Source organism: Nematolebias whitei, chromosome 19, assembly GCF_014905685.2.
Source record: "Nematolebias whitei isolate Nwh7 chromosome 19, NemWhi1, whole genome shotgun sequence".
Lineage (NCBI taxonomy): Eukaryota > Metazoa > Chordata > Actinopteri > Cyprinodontiformes > Rivulidae > Nematolebias > Nematolebias whitei.
In genome coordinates, this window is record NC_056516.1 from 13,276,548 (window position 1) to 13,294,762 (window position 18,215).

The 18,215-nt window shown below is 43.9% G+C and overlaps 2 protein-coding genes across 2 annotated transcripts in view; both read right to left on the reverse strand.

Moving 5' to 3' along the window:
• Positions 1-712: 712 nt before the first annotated feature.
• LOC119425782 (glutathione S-transferase A-like) lies at positions 713-6,081 on the reverse strand. Its single transcript, XM_037693328.1, has 6 exons — positions 5,914-6,081; positions 1,523-1,588; positions 1,336-1,441; positions 1,144-1,262; positions 989-1,074; positions 713-910 (listed from the first exon to the last, which is right to left on the reverse strand). The coding sequence occupies exons 1-6, from the start codon at positions 6,079-6,081 to the stop codon at positions 778-780; spliced, it is 678 nt and encodes a 225-aa protein (XP_037549256.1). The 3' UTR covers positions 713-777.
• A 1,259-nt stretch (positions 6,082-7,340) lies between these two features.
• Positions 7,341-18,215, reverse strand: part of fhod3a (formin homology 2 domain containing 3a) — a 97,872-nt gene continuing 86,997 nt past the window's right edge. Inside the window, exons 23-30 of the mRNA XM_037693403.1 lie at positions 16,968-17,087; positions 16,692-16,853; positions 13,207-13,397; positions 12,917-13,121; positions 12,757-12,780; positions 12,326-12,536; positions 12,087-12,251; positions 7,341-7,485 (exon numbers count right to left, since the gene is read on the reverse strand). Of these exons, the coding sequence (XP_037549331.1) occupies positions 7,409-7,485; positions 12,087-12,251; positions 12,326-12,536; positions 12,757-12,780; positions 12,917-13,121; positions 13,207-13,397; positions 16,692-16,853; positions 16,968-17,087 (1,155 nt within the window). The 3' untranslated portion in view covers positions 7,341-7,408. The remainder of the gene's footprint in view (positions 7,486-12,086; positions 12,252-12,325; positions 12,537-12,756; positions 12,781-12,916; positions 13,122-13,206; positions 13,398-16,691; positions 16,854-16,967; positions 17,088-18,215) is intronic.

An 18,215-nucleotide genomic window follows, 5' to 3' on the forward strand; every position in this document is an offset into this window, starting at 1 on the left:
AACTTTTACTTAATAAATGCACTTTAATGGTCAAATGATTTGCATTTCGCCGGGGCGGTGCTGCTGGTTTGACTTGCTACAAGAAGCAAGCAGAACGAAGGTAGGTATATGGCAAGCCGATTGTGTCATTAATAGCTAGTAAAGATTCAGTCATCCAGGACATGGTAAATTCAAAAAGTTCAAGACAAAAACAATAAAGTATAAAGTAAAGTATAATAAATAAAGTCTAGTTGTTTTTGTATTGAACTTTTTTGAATTTGTCATTGTAGCCACATTTACATGATACAAAGGCGTGTCATAAGACTACTACTACTCTGCTGCCCTCTAGTGGCTGAAAATGTTACAGTTCTTTTTTTTTTCATCAGAATGAATGAATACGGTTATATCTCAGCCAAAAATTGGTTTATAAATATGGGAAAAAATCCATAAATACGTCGTCTCAGCCTATAAGTCGCAGGGCATGTAAATTATGAAAAAACTGTGACTTATTGGCCGAAAAATATGCCATCTGCTGGCTTCCTTCCCTCCTTCCTTAGATGGATAACTTGGCATTTATAATGCATGTTAATGTTTCTGTTCATTGCCCTTTGACAACTTCCGTTGTGACTTGGCGCTATATAAATAAACTGAATTGAGTTAAAAAGCAACAAGACAAGAAGAATTTGAAATTCAGGAGAACACCTGATCCCAGGTCATAAACAGAATTGCATCTCTGTGTAAAATAAAACAACCTTGAATTACATTTACAGTTGAACAAGTCTACAATGAAGCATTTTCTCAGAGTTCCTTCAGGATGTCGTAGCCCTGTGGGCTGGGCAGCCAGTGTGGGGGCCAGCTGCTTTTAATGCTGGCTCTGTCCTTCAGCAGCCTGTAGTATTTGGCCAGTTTGGGGTACTGTCCTGCAGACAACCTGAAGAGGAAACACAAAGTCACAGACAAATCCAAGTGGACATCTTCCAACAAACAAACACTGAACTCAGACACCTACCCGAAACGAAAGGCGTAGGCGACGTTTGGAAAGGCGACCACATCAGCTAAGGAGAAGGCCCCCACCAGGTAGGAGCCTGCAGCCACCTTGAAGCACATTTCACTTTTAGCGTGTGTGTTTACACGTGCGTGTCTGTGTTTGCGTGGTGGTCATACATTGTGTAGGTAGCTCTCCCAGAGTTTGAGCTCAATGGTCAGAGTCTCCTTGTTTCTCCTCACGGTGGTGTCATGGCGCTCCTCTTCAGGGACAAACCAGTCGCTGTAAATGACAGCGTCTAAGACAGAACAGTCAACAACAAGCGTTTTGCACCAGTTTGTTCCGGTTTTGCATCCCTGAGCGTAACTTACTGAGTTTATCAGTGAGGGTGAGAGCCTCCATCATGCGTTGGTACATCACGGCTCGCTCTGCAGGACTGTCAGGGATCAGTTTGTTGCCTTGAGACCTGAACTGGTTCTTTCACCACAGCAGACACAGAACAACATCAGCCTTTCAAACTGTCATCATAAACAAGATTCCCCATGTTTCTTTTGTTACCTCGAGGTACAAACAAGCTGCGACGGACTCGTTCACGACGACGTCCCCATGTTTGAAGGCTGGAAGCTGCAGAAAAACACTTGAATGATTTTTATTACGAAGAGCTCCTCAACTTTCTTACTCAACTCACTTCAGCACCATGATAGGTAGAAACATGCTTCACACCACTTTGGGGTTTCAACTTGTTTAAAGGTCCTGTATGTAAAATACTTCTGATTAATCAAGTTAAATTAGGTACAACTTGTTTTAGATTAATAAAAACAGAAAAACTGTGGGATGATTTTTTTAATGCAACCTCCAAAGTAAAAACAGTGTAGAGCCATCTTTTGCAGTTATACCAATAAGTCTTCATGTTAGGCTCCATGTGTGTGGTTTTCTGTGTTCTGTGCCCTCCTGTACTCCCCTGTGTAGTGTCTTCCTTGTGTTCTGCTCCTGTCAGAAGATTTGCTCCTGTCGGAAATTGTGCTACTGTTAGTCGAAGACCACGAGGAGAGAAACGTGTCAGGGGACAGCGGGAGAAGAGCAAAGTCAAGAGTGTAGGACTGAGGGTTGCAACTCTAAATGTGTAGACAATGACAGGTAAAGGTGGAGAGCTGGCTGACATGATGCAGAGAAGGAAGGTAGATGTTTTCTGTGTTCAAGAGACCAAGTGGAAGGAAAGCATGGCTCGCAGCATTGGAGCAGAGTTTAAACTGTTTTACCATGGAAATGGAGTAGGAGAGGTCCTGAAGGAGGAGTTGGCAAAGAATGTAGTAGAGGTAAAGAGAGTGTCAGATAGGATGATGTGCCTGAAGGTAGAAGTAGAAGGTCTGATGCTAAATGTTATCAGTGGTTATGCTCCACAGTTTGGATGTGATGTGGAGGAGAAAGATACATATTGGAAGGATCTGGATGAAGTGATAGAGAGTATTCTCAGGGAGAGAGTGGTGATCAGAGCAGACCTGACTGGACATGTTGGTGAAGGAAACAGAGGGGATGAGGAAGTGATGTGTAGGTTTGGTGTCAAAGAAAGAAAACAGGAAGGACAGATGGTGGTGGATTTTGCCAAGAGAATGGAAATGGCTATAGTCAGCACTTATTTCCAAAAGAGAGAGAAACAAAGAGTGACCTGTAAGAGTGGAGGAAGGAGTACGCAGGTTGACTATATTCTGTGTAGAAAAGGGAACCTGAGGGAGATTGGGGACTGTAAGGTTGTGGCAGGGGAGAACGCGGCCAGACAGCAGATGGCTGTGTGTAGAATGACTGTTGTGAAGAAGAGAAAAATAAAATCAGAGAAGAAGACCAGATGGTGGAAGCTGAGGAAGAAAGAATGTTGTGAGTTTTTTTTCCCACTTTTGAGCAAGCTGTTGCGGGAGAAGCAGTTTTGTTTGGTGTTTCCTCAAACTGATGAAGCCTTCTGGATGGAAGGTGAAATGTCTCAGCACAATGACCTGACTGAAAATTGTTGGATTTTATACCTGGATTATTGAGCATGGACTTTGTGGAATGTTGTGAGCTATTCAGAGAGGAGCTGCTGTTAAAGGCTCTGGGTGGTACGAAAGAACTTCAAAATGACTGGGCTACTACAGCAACAGTAATTAGAGAGACAGGTAGGAAGGTACTCAGTGTGTCATCTGAACAGAGAATGGATGATAAGGAAACCTGGTGGTGGAATAGTGAAGTGCAGGAAGTTATTCAAAGAAAGAGGTTAGCCAAGAAGAAATATGACAGTGAGAAGACTGAAGAGAGGAGACAGGAATATAAGGAGATGGGATGTAGAGCAAAGAGGGAGGGAGCTAAGGCAAAGCAGAAGGCGTACGATGAGTTGTATGGGAGACTGGACACTAAAGAGGGTGAGAAGGGCTTGTACCGATTGGTGAGACAGAGGGATCAGGCTGGAAAAGATGTGCATTAGGTTAAGCTTGTTAAAGATAGGAATTATAATGTTCAAACAAGTGAGGAGAGTGTGACAAGAAGATGGAAGGAGTACTTTGAGGAGCTAATGTATGAAGAGAAAGAAGAGTAGAGCTCATAGAAAATGTGGACCAGGAAATGGGAAAGATTAGAGAGGGTGAAGTCTGGAAAGTTCTCAAAAGAAGGGAAGGCAGTAGGACCTGATGACATACCAGTGGAGGTTTGGAAATGTCTTGGAGAGATGCCTCAGGAATGGAGAAGAAGTGTGCTGGTGCCCATTTTTAAGAACAAGAGTGATGTACAGAGTTGTAGCAGCTACAGGAAAATTAAGTTGATGAGCCATGCAATGAAGAACCAGGAGAGAGTTGTGGAAGCAAAACTTAGACGAGAGGTGACTGTGAGCAGCAGTATGGTTTGATGCCAAAAAAGAGCACCACAGATGCCATCTTTGCTTTAAGGATGGTGATGGAGAAGTACAGAGAGGGTCAGAAAGGACTCCATTGTGTTTATGTGGTTTAAGAAAAAGCTTATGACAGAGTGCCGAGGAAGGAGGTGTGGTATTGCACGAGGAAATCTGGAGTGGCAGAGAAGTATGTTAGACTGGTACAAGACATGTATGAGGACAGCAGGACAGTGGTGAGATGTGCTGTAGGAGTGACAGATAGCTTCAAGGTGGGGGTGGGATTGCATCAAGGATCAGCTCTGAGCCCCTTCTTGTTTGCTCTGGTGATGGACCGACTAACAGATGAGGTCAGGCAAGAATCCTCATGGACTATGATGTTTGCAGATGACATTGTGATCTGAACACGTGGAAGAGAACTTGGAGAGGTGGAGGTATGCACTTGAAAGAAGAGGAATGAAAGTCAGCCTAGTAAGACAGAGGACATGTGTGTGAATGAGAGGGAGGAGGTGGAACAGTGAGGCTACAAGGAACAGAGGTCACAAAGGTGCAGGACTTCAAGTACTTGGGCTCCACTGTCCATGAAAATGGGGAGTGTGGTAAAGAGGTGAAAAAGAGAGTCCAGGCAGGATGGAGAAAAGTTTCAGGAGTGATTTGCGACAAAATAGTGTCAGTAAAGGTCAAAGGAAAAGTTTACAAGACAGTGGTGAGACCAGCTATGCTGTATGGTCTGGAGAGAGAGACATGGACAAAAAGACAAGAGACAGAACTGGAAGTGGAAGAAATGAAGATGTTGAGCTTCTCCTTATGAGTGACAAGGCTGGATAAGATTAGGAATGAGATCATCAGAGTTACAGCACAGGTTAAACAACTGGGAGATAAAGTTAGAGAGGACACACTGAGATGATTTGGACATGCCCAGAGGAGGGACAGTGGGTATATTGGTAGAAGGAAGTTAGAAATGCAGCTGCCAGGAAAAAGACAAAGAAGAGATATATGGATGTAGTTAGAGAGGACATGGAGGTAGTTGGAGTGAGGACAGAGGATGAAGAGGACAAAGTGAGATGGAGGAGGATGACTCGCTGTGGAGACCCCTGAAGAGGGAAAATCCAAAAGAAGAAGAAAGAAGTGTCCAGCTCCTGTCACACCTGTCCTTAATCCTAATCACCCCAGGTGTTTGTCCTTCTCCCTCATCAGTGTCTCTATATATTCTGTGTCCTTGCTTCTTGTCAGTTGTCTGTGGATTGTCCTTTGGAAGGCTTTCATGTCCTGTCTCTCTCCGTGTGTCATCTACTCCTTCAAAGTAGGTTTTGCTGCCTCACCAGCATTTTGTTTTGTTTAGTTAAAATAAACATTAATTACTCATTTTACCTGGAGTCTCCCATTGCCTTCTTTCATGTGGGTTCTAATTTATGGCAGAGCATGATACCATGAGCTTCATACGTCTAACCACTGGACATTTTGTCTACTGTTTATGTCCAAACTGCTCCTTCAGGTGGTGTTTGCACCCGACAATCTTTTAATCAAACCAGAGACTCTGGTTGGATTCAGGTCTGGGCTTTGACTGAACCATACCAGTTTCTCTTCAGTGGTGTGTTTAGGGTCGTACTGAGCGGTCAACCTCCACCCCAGTCTCAAACACCTAAAAGACTCACTTTACCTCTTAATATTTCTACATTTTCCTCCATCCATCTTTTCTTAAATGCTAACCAGTTTCCAGCTGAAAAAAAAAACCTCTTCACATTATGATAGTACCACCACCATGCTTCACTATGTGCATGTTGTGAACACAATGAGGTGACATAGAGATGTTCTTGGTGGCTTACAAGTTTAATTTTAGTCTCATCTGACCATATTTCCAGTGATCTGACGGGTTTTTTTCTGCTTCTTTCATCCCGTCAAATTTTGTGCAGCGTCTAATGGTCCCATGGACAAAAACTTAGTTATATACTTATCATAAACTTTTGATCTGTATGTAAAATGTGTAGACTTAACAAGTACATAGAATGAGTATTAAAACAATACTCATCATCAACATACTATGTGTTGACGATATAATAATCAGTAAGATCTAAATTCATGAGGGTGCTACGCCTACCTGTCCTCTTGGGTTAATTCCCAGCACTTCTTTAGTTTTATGCTCGTCTTTCTCAAAGGATAACAGCTTGTGTTTGTAGCCCTGCAGCTTCTTCTCCTCCAGGGTGATCATAACACGCCAGCAGGGGGGGGATCCAGCCCCCCACAGCAGATTCATTGACTTTGCCATGTAAGAACGCAACACAGAAACAGACCTTAACTAACAAGTTGGTGAAACACGAACGGGAGTTTACGGCGTCCCATTGATCCAAAAGTTGGTGGGTGGACCCCCCCCCCCCCCACACACACACACACACAAACATGTTAATGTATAACTCAGATTTGAAAGAAGAGAACAATGACGGGAACATTCACTTGTTTTTATTGCAGAACGTGAGTACACAGCACTTCAAGTGAAAGCGTTTCGTTTTCATCTCACACACTTCGTTCCTCCAAACCAAAACTGCTCCATGTCCTGTTCAAGTTCAGTAAAAACATACGAGACCACAGATTTCGAAATGAAAGTCCTAAATCTGCTCCGGACTCTCAGCAGGGAGCAACATATAAAAAAACAAAAAAAAAAAAACAAAAAAAAAAACAGCTCTGAGTTGCGTCTTTTATGGGTTTTCTCTTTAAATACAATTCACAGAAATGCCTCCTTTCTCTTAGACTATAATACAAGTTTCTACAAAGAAAATACACAACCTCACTACACATGCAAGACGAGGACATTTAAACATTTTATGCCGTTTCCTATGTGTCCATCAAGACGCTTAAAAAGTTAATATCTTTTTGTCTCTTTTATACTTTACAAAAACTTCCTCAGAGAAAAAAAAACCCAACACTTCTTTTTTTCCTGCGTCAGTTAAGGTGCAAAATGTCTGAGTGTTTCAAATAAATACTGAGAACGCTGTTCCTGCAAATGTGACGGCTTTGAGCCACTGGAGCGGCAGTCATGTCGTGAAAAGGTGCAGCGTCGGCCCTTTTTAAAGAAAGGCACTTGTCAGACTGAAACCTTTCCCGTTCCTATAAAACACACTAACTATTGTGCAGCTGCAGAAGCAAAGATCTGCATTGATAATACTTGTAAAACATGTAATTCTGTCTTTGTTTCAGGGAGATCATTTGGAATCTTTAATAACAATTTAAAAACAAATTTGAAAAATTTGCTCTTTCGCCAACAAAAGTTCACAGCTTCAAAGAAAATTATCCCTTAGGAATAATTTGAAAACAAGTTTGAATAAATTCAGTATCTGGAAGAAATTCTGACCTCCACTGTCTCTCTTAAAATACAATTTTTACTTTGTCTTTTTCAACAAACGTACACAAAATAAAATAAAAATACGATCACATTGGCAGCAGCTTCACTCAAAAATAGTCAAGACTAGCAGCTGGCAAAACCCTGAAGAAGCTGGTGGACTAAGAACCCTCAAAGTGTGGTGGAGACAGACAGAAGTGTCCTGCTGAAGTGTACAGCTGCATTTCCACAGGTGGGAGGCAGGAGGTAAGATTTCATTTCATGTCTCTGGAGAATCCGTCAGCCCCAAAGCAAGTGCTTCTTCTGGAGTCAGGCCATTCTTCAGAGTCCGCCTCACTGCGAGGAGACAGGAGAGGACAAAGAGTCAGAGACCAAACATCCTACTGTCTCTTTTGTCTCTCGTTTTATTTTCATGGCTTCTGGATTAAACCTGTTGTTTAAAAATAAAAAGGTGTGGCATTCCTTGAAGGAGTTCAAACCAGTTTCAAACAAGCAGTACGCAGATGTCTCCTGTCACTGACGGATTTGAATAATTAGTGTTTGTCGTTTTGGAGATGAGTGTTTTTCTGGACTGGAAGTGAAGAGAGAATGAAGTAAACCTTGATGTTTTTGGTCAAATTCATTCAAATGGATGATACACGAGATACATACAGTATATAAAACTAGAAGTGGTTTATTTATTTATTTTGCTTGTCCAAGGTGACAAATCCTAGAGAGTGAAGGGAGCAATTTTATCCACTACCAGGTGCAATAGTGGAACCAGAGGGTGGCCAGTGGTGGCCTTGGCCACCATAGACTAATCTTCAGCCATCTGAAGGGCCACCCCATAATTTAAGGAAACTATACTTTTAAGCAGTCTTCTCCTTCTTGAATCACCATATTATCGTGGGGAAGGAGTTTGTGTGCCTGAATGGTCCTAGGAGCTATGCTGTCGGGGGCAATTATATTTGCCCCTAGTAGGGCCTCCCAAGGTAGATCAGGCCTAGGTGACAGGCCAGACAGAGAGAGATCCCAAAGACTTTTGATTGACAATATAAATCAAGGAATTCTGTGTCCCTTGCTCAGACACGGGTTACCGGGGCCCCACCATGGAGCCAGGTCTGGGGGAGGGGCTCGTCGACGAGCAACTGGAGATTGGGTCTCTAACCATAGGGAAGGGGCCTGAGCTTGTGCATGATGTTGAGAGTACCGACTAGAAATAGTTGAGCTCATCTCGGTGCACAGCATGGGCTCTGGAACTAATCTCCTTGAGAGGAGTTGGACCTTATTCCACTCTGGAGTTGCCCATGGTGAAACGGGCTGAGCTAGTGTGAGTCTACTCTTAGCCCCCCAAATTGGTGCTTGTGTGTTGGAGATTTCCCCAGTAGACGAGAAGGTAGCTTCCCTGCACCTTCAATTGGGGGAATGGGCTCGGACTGTTGCTTGTGCCTATGTGCCAAATGGCAGTTCAGAGTATCCAGCCTTCTTGGAGTCCTTGGTGGGGTTCTGGAAGGTGCACCAGCTGAGGACTCCTATGTTCTGCTGGGGGACTTCAATGCCCACATGGGTAATGACAGTGTGACCGGGAGGGGCGTGATTGGGAGGAATAGCCTCCCTGATCTTAACTCAAGCTGTGTTTTGTTGCTGGACTTCTGTGCTAGTCATAGTTTGTCCATCACAAACACCATGTTTGAAAATAAAGGTGTCCTTAAGTACACTTGGCACCAGGATGCCCTAGGTCATATATTGATTGTTGACTTTGTAGTTGTGTCAACTGATTTGCGGCTGTTTGTTTTGGACACTTGGGTTAAGAGAGGAGCTGAGCTGTCAACTGATCACCACTTGGGAGTGAGTTGGATTAGATGGCAGGGGAAGATGCCGGACAGACCCAGTAGACACAAACATGTAGTGAGGGTTTGCTGGGAATGCCTGGCAGAGTCAGAAAGAACTTCAACTCACACTTCTGGGAGAGATTTAACTGCATCCCAGCTGAGGCAGGGGACATTGAGTCCGAGTGGGACATGTTCCACGACTCAATTGTTGAAGTGGTTGCCTTGAGCTGTGGCTGCAAGGTTGTCGGCGATTCTCGTGGTGGACATCCTTGAACTCGGTAGTAGACACGCCGGGTTAGAGAGGCTGTCAAGTTGAAGAAGGAGTCCTATCAGTCTTTGTTGGCTGTTGGGACTCCAGAGGCAGCTGATGAGTACCGGAGGGCCATGTGGTCTGCAGCCTTGGCTGTTGCTGAGGCAAAAGGTCAGATGTGGGAGTAATTCGGTGAGGCCTTGGATAGACTCTCAGTTGGCCCGAAGAGATTCTAACAAACCAACAGGCAGCTGAGGAGGGGAATGCAACACTTTACTAAGTGTTCAGTGAAGGTGGGGGGCTGTTGACCTCAACCAGTGATGTCATCGGGAAGTGAAAGGAAGTGACCTTCTCAATTCCAATAGCACGGCTTCCATGGAGGACGCGGAGTTGGGTGTTTTCAGAGTTGGTCTGTCCATAACAATGGCTCAGGTTGCCGAGGTAGTTAAAAAGCTATGCAGTGGCAGGGCTCTGGGGGTGGATGAGATTCACCCTGATTTCCTTAAAGCTCTGGATGTTGTGAGGCTGTCTTGGCTGACATGCCTTTGTAACATTGCGTAGATATCGGGGGCAGTGCCACTGGACTGGTAGACTGGGGTGGTGGTTTTCCTCTTCATAAAAGGGGACTGGAGGGTATGTTCCAAATACAGGCACATCACTCTCCTTAGCCTCCCTGGTAAGGTCTATTCAGGGGTACTGGTGAAGCGAGTCTGATCGTTGGTTGAACCTCAGATTCTGGAGGAACAATGTGGATTCTGTCCTACCCATGGAATACTGGACCAGCTCTTTACCCTCACTAGAGTCCTCGATGGGTCATGGGAGTTTGCTCTTCCAGTATACATGTGTTTTGCGTGTTCCTCCGGGTACACTGTGGGGGTGGGGGGTGGGGGTTGCTCCATGAGTATGGGATTGGGGGCCCATTGTTACAGGCTGTTCAGTCCCTATACAAGCAGTGCGAGAGATTGGTTCACACGGCCGGTAGTACGTCAGACGCCTTCAGGGTGGGAGTTGGACTCCGCCAGGGCTGCCCGTTGTCATCGATTCGGTTCATAACTTTTATGGACAGAATTTCTGGTGCAGCCAGGGGGCGGAGGGGTTCCAGTTTGGTGGCCTCAGGATTCCATATCTACTCTTTGTAGATGATGTGGTCCTGTTGGTGTCATTGTGCCGTGATCTTCAGTTCTCACTGGAGCGGTTCACAGCCGAGTGTGAAGTGGCTGGGATGAGAATCAGCACCTCCAAATCTGAGGTAATAGTCCTCAACCGGAAAAGAGTGAATTGCTCTCTTCAGGTAAAGGGTGAGGGTAGTGACCGAAAGAATGAGATTTCAGATACAGGCGGTTGAAATGAGTTTTCTCTGCAGGGTAGCTGGACTCTCCCTTAGAGATAGGGTGAGAAGTTCAGTTATTCGGGAGAGACTCAGAGTAGAACCGCTACTCCTCCACGTCGAGAGGAGCCAGTTGAGGTGGTTCGGGCATCTGGTAAGGATGCCCCCAGGGCGCCTCCCTAGAGAGGTGCTTCGGGCATGTCCAACTGGGAGGAGACACCGGGGAAGACCCAGGACACGCTGGAGAGACTATGTCTCTTGGTTGGCCTGGGAACGCCTTGGAATCCTCCCGGAAGAGCTGGAAGAGGTGGCTGTGGAAAGAGATGTCTGGGCCTCCCTGCTCAAGCTGCTGCTCTCGTGACCCGAGTTCGAAATAAGTGGAAGATAATGGATGGATGGATGGATGGATGGATGGGGCAGCACGGTGGCGCAACTGGTAGAGCTGCTGCCTCTCAGCAAGCAGGTCCTTGGTTCAAACCCCGGTCCAGGGGCCTTTCTGGGTGGAGTTTGCATGTTCTCTCCATGCATGCGTGGGTTTTCTCCAGGTACTCCGGTTTCCTCCCACAGACCAGAAACATGCATGTTAGGTTGAATGGTAACTCCAAATTGTCCCTAGGTGTGAATGAGAGAGTGAATGGTTGTTTGTCTCGTTTGTCTCTATGTGGCCCTGTGATGGACTTGTGACCCGTCCAGGGTGTACCCCGCCCCTCGCACAGTGATTGCTGGACATGGGCACCGGCGACCCCCGTGACCCAAAATGGAAGAAGCGGGTAAAGATAATTGATGGATGGATGGATGGATGGATGGATGGATGGATGGATGGATGGATGGACGGATGGATTAATATATACATATATGGTGACCATCTTTGATTCTGACGTGGCAATCCAGTTTTCAATATGGACCTTTCATTTGCCTAGATGTACTGTAGCTATACACCAAAATGGAAATTTGTACTTCTCTTATTTTTTAAGGTATCAATCATGCTTACATTACAACACACAGCCGAGCAGATGGATGGTTGAACAGAGGATTTTTCTAATTCCCCCTCTTCGCTCCACAACGAGTGACAACAATGCACTTGAGCAAATAATTAATGCTTGGAGTATGTGTTGTGAATCACTTTCAAATACTACACTCCAAATATATTCTAAATATCTGTAAGATTGACTAACTTACAGCCTTTTTAAAAATGACTAAGGTCAATTAGCTGTGACAGCCATCATGAATTGAGTTGACTGTAAAAGGTAAGAGATTCACTTAACTCTGTCCAGTGGTTCTTGAAATGTTTTCTAACAGATATACACACGAACACGAATAGAAACCTGAGCAAAATCATTTTTGCTAGGGGGATAATGATTATGTACGAGGATTCAAGAATTCAAGGTTCTTTATTTGTCATTCCACCACATGTGGTGGAACAAAATTATGTACACAGTGTCCCAGTTACATCCAATAAAAGTATTAAAATGTAAATTAAAAACAGTAATAAGATCTAAGGTACGAAGTAAGAAAAAAAAAGAGAGAAAAATGAGGAACTCTGGCTCACATGATTTCCGGTTGGCCCTGGATCTCCTCCTCTCTCTGGGCTGTGATCTGGTTCCTGGACCCTGAGTGGCGGACCGCACAATCTGCTCCATGATTTCATCAGCAGCATCATCTCCACAGCTCTGAGTGTCTTCCATAGCCGGTGTCCACGCCTGCATGGTGCGACCTGCAGAAACAGAAAAGAAGAGCTCAGGGTTGTGCAAATGCCCCCTCTTTTTGAGTCCACTGGTCTTTCCTCACCTCCTCGTCCGGGTCGTGACCTGGTCCGGGTTCGAAGGCCGGGCACAGCGCTGACCTCCTTGTCACTGCTGCTCAGACTGGTTCTCAGCACCGCCTTCATGTGTTCGTGTTCTGCTGCGTCCTCAGTGTGGCCCAGACCCTGAGGCTGATTGCTCTCCTGGCTGCCACCGGGGGCGCTGTTGTTGCTGCTGCTTGATCCGTGCCGACCCGGCTGAGAGAAGAAACAGATGGGCGGAGCTTCAGGATTGGTTGGTTTTGAACTTTTAAATGCAGCATGCTGATGTTAAATCATCAAGAAAGACATCCAACCTGTAAAGATTTTAAAACCGTCTGTTTTATTGTTCGGTTCACTCAGATGTGAAAGAAAAAGTTAGCATCAATCCACACAGGCAAGCACACACGTGCACACAGGCAGGCAAACATCTTGATACCTCATGCTCGTCTTCATCGTCAGACTACAGTGGAGAGGAAGATTTAAATCAAACAACACAAAGAAACAGGAGGAAAAGAAGTGAAAAGAAGCACAACGTTTGGAAAAAGGCGAAGCAAAGGGATAATTTTTGTCATGGAGTCTGAGTGTGCGACGCTCACCGGAGCGTTCACGTCCATGATCAGCTTCCCCCGGGTCTTGTTGCGCTCGCGGTGATCAGCTCGCTTCTGTTTCTGCTGCAGGACGCGCTCGCGGGTGGTTCGGTACTCCAGTGCGAACTCACTGAGGACTTTACTGAACCTGTTGACGCTGATCTCTCTCACGCTGTAGGCCGGGTGACCGAGGTACAACAGGAAGGAATGAAACCTGGAAGGAGAAGGAGCGCAACTCCTCCGTCAACATTGTACTGCCAAAAACATGAACGACTAATACTCAGCAGGAGCAGGACTACCTGTTGATTAGTCTGCGGTGAACAATCTTCAGGATGATGATTCTTTCTGCGCAGTCTTTGAGGAAGTCAGACATCTTCTGCTTTAGCTGAGGCTTCATCTCATGCTTGGCGATCACCTTCAGGTGGTCCCATGAGGCTTTGCAACGCCGCTCCATCTGACACAAGTTCTCTTGCAGCTGGTCAAAGTCCACCTGATGGAAATGGTTGACAAACGTAAGAAAAGAGATGCTTTTAATTTAACGTACAATGCAGGGAAAACAGTTTTTTAATCTGGAGTAAAAGTTTAGGTGAAGATGTTAAAAAAAAATTCACTTAACGCATCTACAGTAAACAAATCTACATTTTGCACATGTTGTTCTTAAAACATGGTTAAATTCTTTTTTTTTTACAGTGTTTTATGATTAAAAATTCACTTTTGTAAAAATATTGAATAACCAGAAACCAGCAGCAGACTGATGTTTTTATATTTGATTTAGACTTTGTCAAAAAGGCGGCACGGTGGTGCAGTTGGTAGAGCTGTTGCCTCTCAGCGAGACGGTCGCCCATTCAAATCCCAGCCAGGGGCCTTTCTGGATGGAGTTTGCATGTTCTCTCCGTGCATGTGTGCATTTTTTCCAGGTACTCCAGTTTCCTCCCACAGACCAAAAACATGGTCCCTAGATGAGAGAGAGAGAGTGAATGGTTGTTTGTCTCTATGTGTCCCTGTGATGGACTGGAGACCTGTCCAGGGTGTCCCCCAACTCTTGCACAGTGACTGCTGGATATGGGCACCAGTGACCCCTGCAACACGAAAAGGTAAACATACTGGATGGATGAATGGAAGTCCACAAAATGAAACCCCTGTAAACACTTTGTTTTTTCATTGTTTTAAATTTCTATTAAAAACAATATTTCTTTACTTTGAGAAACAAGATATTGTTAGATGTGTATAGTTTATTAGAATGTATCCAATATCTTTATGAAACAAAAACAAGCTTGATCAAAATAAATTTCATAGTGGGAAAACCTTCAGGGCCATGAAGACATTCACAGAAGATCCTGTGTGGACTTAAACTTAAAATAAAAGTCTTTTAAAAAGAAACAAATGACAAATAGGCTTACATATCTGTAACACAAAAATGTGTTTTCTATCTGACTCTAGCATGTGGGGACCATCAACATACTGTAATTAGTCGTGGAAATCTGTGACTATAAAGGCAATTTATACTGTAACGGCCTTTGAAACGCTAAAGTCATAGACAGAGTCACAGTGTGAACTCTTTTGCTTTGGATTGAGCAATTTAGTAACTTGCTGACAGGAAGGGCTTCTCCTATTGTCATCCTTCATGTATGTCACCTGATTTATGGTGCCATTTTTTAAACCGTTACCAAAAACAACCTGAACATAAATGTCAACCCGACACTGAACAGCAAAACGACAGAGACGACCCATCTGAATACTTAACCTGAAAGAGTCCACCCATTTCTGTACCACGATTACCCAGAAAAACATGTGGCTCACACAGTCCTTTATATTCATGTACAACACGTGATTTCAATAATTCACATCGAAATTTAACAGTAACTCATAGAACATAGAGTTTAATCCTGTAAAGAAACCAAAACATAACTTTAAATTTGAAAATTATCCAAACATTATCTTCATCCGTTTCTTCCTTTTTGGGTCGCAGGGGTCACTGGTGCCCATATCCATCCATCACTGTCTGAGAGATGGGGGACACCCTGGACAGGTCTCCAGTTCATCACAGGGACACATAGAGACAAACAACCATTCACTCTCACTCACACCTACGGACAATTTAGAGTTACCAAGCAGTCTAACATGCATGTTTTTGGACTGTGGGAGGAAACCGGAGCACCCGGAGAAAACCCACGCATGCACGGAGAGAACATGCAAACTCCACCCAGAAAGGTCCCTGGCTGTGATTTGAACCGTGACCTTCTGGCTGAGAGGCAACAGCTCTACCAACTGCGCCACCGTGCCACCTCGCCAAAACTCATCCATGGAAAACTTAATTTGACCTTCATTTTATAGAGCAACAACAATTTTGGTGTGGAACTTAGAATTTACAGGTTGCAATAAAATGCATCGCACATTAAAAACAACAACAACAAAACTTTGCAAAGCGTTCTTGAAGTCCTGAGTCTCGTTTTGTTGGTCCTGCCTACTCTACATCATCATCCTGAATGGTTAATTTACCTGTCAGTTATTAAACAAACCCATCCGAGAGCGGCTCGACTGAGTTCGGCCTTCTCTAATGAGAGTGAAGGCCTAAGCTACGAGAGCTCCTTCTGTTTCTGCCTGGAGACAAATCTACGTTCATGAATAAAAAATAAATAATCTGGCTTAATTGCATGTAGTTTACAGAAATAAAGAGAAATGAGCAATAAAAAAAACATTGAAAATATTTATTTTATATAAAATAAATAAAATAATTTGATTCACATTTGATATATGCTGATTTCTTAGGCCTTCTCTAAAGGGGTTGAAGGCCCTGAGGTTCCCCCACTAGTAACTAGACAAAGTAACGGAAGCCAGAAATTGAAGCCACAAAGTTGAGCACCCTCTAGTGGCCGGTTGCCATTTAACGTTTAAGTCCCTGTCACAGGGGTGTCGAACTCTAACAAAAGGGGGTCAAATCTAAAAACTTTGTCCAAGCCACGAGCCAGTTTTAGTCAATGCCTTACCTCAAATCAGCTGCCCAACACTTTTTCTTGGTTGCAGGTTCATCAATGGGCGTTTCATTGTTCCCATTTGATGCCATTTGTTGCTTTTTCCACAACTAAATCAAAGATGACTGAAAAATCCAATTGTTTTTCTGGCTTCAAAGTTAGCCAATGGTCGTGTGAAATCTGCACTAAATGAAGTATGCTCTGTACTTTTTTAGCTAATGAGAAGCACTGCAATTATTTTAAATTTAAAATATCATCTTGGGAGGGGCAGATAAGATGTTAACAAGGGCCAGATTTGGCCCGTGGGTCTTGAGTTTGACACGTGTGAAACAATGCACTTGGTAAAAATAATGTAAAAAAAATTCACCTAAGATCATTTTTAGGTAACTTTTGATTATTCAAGTAGTTACATTTTTGCTGTGTGTTCAAATATAAATCTTTCTATTACATTTGGCTGTAATTAGTTAAGTCATACTTAAAAACAGGAACTCTATTACCAATTATTGAGTGCAGGAGAATAGGCAGGACTTTCAGCTCAACATCTCTGGTGCATGGACGAAGTTCTAAACACAACTTGGCAGTGCCTAAAAATAGGATCTCATGGTTTTAGCTTTCAACAACAGAAAAATGCAGGACTCTTCGTTGAGATTTCTTTATGACCGATGTTCTCACACACTAGTTGAATGACTGTTGAAGGTCTGTCTTATTTGTTATATGATGTCATGACTAATGTATTTAAATAGGATAAATCAAAGTGTTAGAGTTGGGAACAGCGCACATGCAAGTTTTCCAAATAAAGGACCGGAGCACACCTTAGCACAGCGTGTGATGGCTCCGATCTCAGAGTAGAGGTCGGTACTCTCGGGGAAGTTTTCCACCACCGCGGAACAGGCGTGATGGAGCAGAGACTGCTTATGGACTGTGTCCTTCACTTCTGGAACTTTCTCCAAATATGTCAACTCAAAGCCTTTGGCCTGGAAATTCAAAAAAGGTGTGCTACTTCTTAAAACTTCAAAGAAATCACCACTTTCAAGTAAAGTTTATTTCCCAGTAAGTGATGAGGGGAACCTGCAACAGTCGTGACTCACGTTGGTGCCGTTGAGGAAATTTCCAATTGTGAGCAGCGTGGAGAGGATGTACCGAAGAGTTTTGTTCTTTACCAGCTGCTCCATGCCTTCCTTTAGATCCTGCAGTGGCTCTGCAACTTCCTAAGAGGACACACACACACGCACACACACAGAACATGATTAATCCAGCTAGTCAACATGTGTTCCGTTAGTCCGTAGGTGGAGAAGGGGTTCTCTGCAGACCAAAAGTGGGCGTTTCTGGAGAATAGGCGTTTGTAGAGGACAAACACTGATTGTCTGGCTGTATTTTCTGGCTCTTTAGGTAAGTTACATCAGCTCTTTTTTAAAACTGAAGGTTTCTAAAAAACAGTGTTAAATCTACTGTCAAACACAAGAAGATTCTCTTTAGTTCTTGGTTGTAGCTGCACCTGACACAGGTTGTCTTGAGTGTGGTCTGGGTAAAATGAGATATGAAGCATCTGAAGCAAAACCTGCTCCATTTGTCAAAAAGTCTGGTCTCAGTTAAAGATCATGAGTCCTGTGACGAGATAATGTCCCAAAACAAACGCTAAAAACAAAATGTTCTCTTTAGAAGTTCTTCTATGAATCTGATCTATGGAAGGATCTGAAACATGGAGTAGGATCGACCCTTAAAATGTGAGACAGCTGAGGAAGTTAACCAGTAAACAGAAATACCTGCTCCAGTTACAGAAATCTGACAGAAACTGACAATCACTCATCTGCAGTGACTGATTTAAAAGTTGAACAAGAAAATGTGAATATCCTGATACATGCTCAATAATCCAGGTAGAAAAATCCAAAAAAGTTCAATCTGGTCCTCTGGACATTCAAAAAAAAAAAAAAAACAAAGCAAAAAAATATAGAAACGTTTCGTCTCTCATCCGAGAGACTTCCTCAGTCTGAGGTGCTGTTTTCAGCTCAGTCTCTTAAATAGCACCTTCTCAGAGTGGATCAACCAGTTTGTTGCTGACAACCAAAACCAGCTGATCACATGCTCAAGAAGGACCATCAGCCTAACAATGGATCATTAGCACACTGATGGCTGTTTACTACTCACAGAGGGCTGAGTGATACCAGCAATCACAGCATTGTAAGAGGGGGACAGTTGAACCCGGAGGCCTCCACCCCTGTTTAATGATGGACGATTTCTTTTCACAAAGATGGCCTCCTTTACTCCTCTCTCAAACCATCGTTCCACTCTTTCAAGGATGAAGATGTTCACATCCTGGACAGAGAGGAACGATGGTT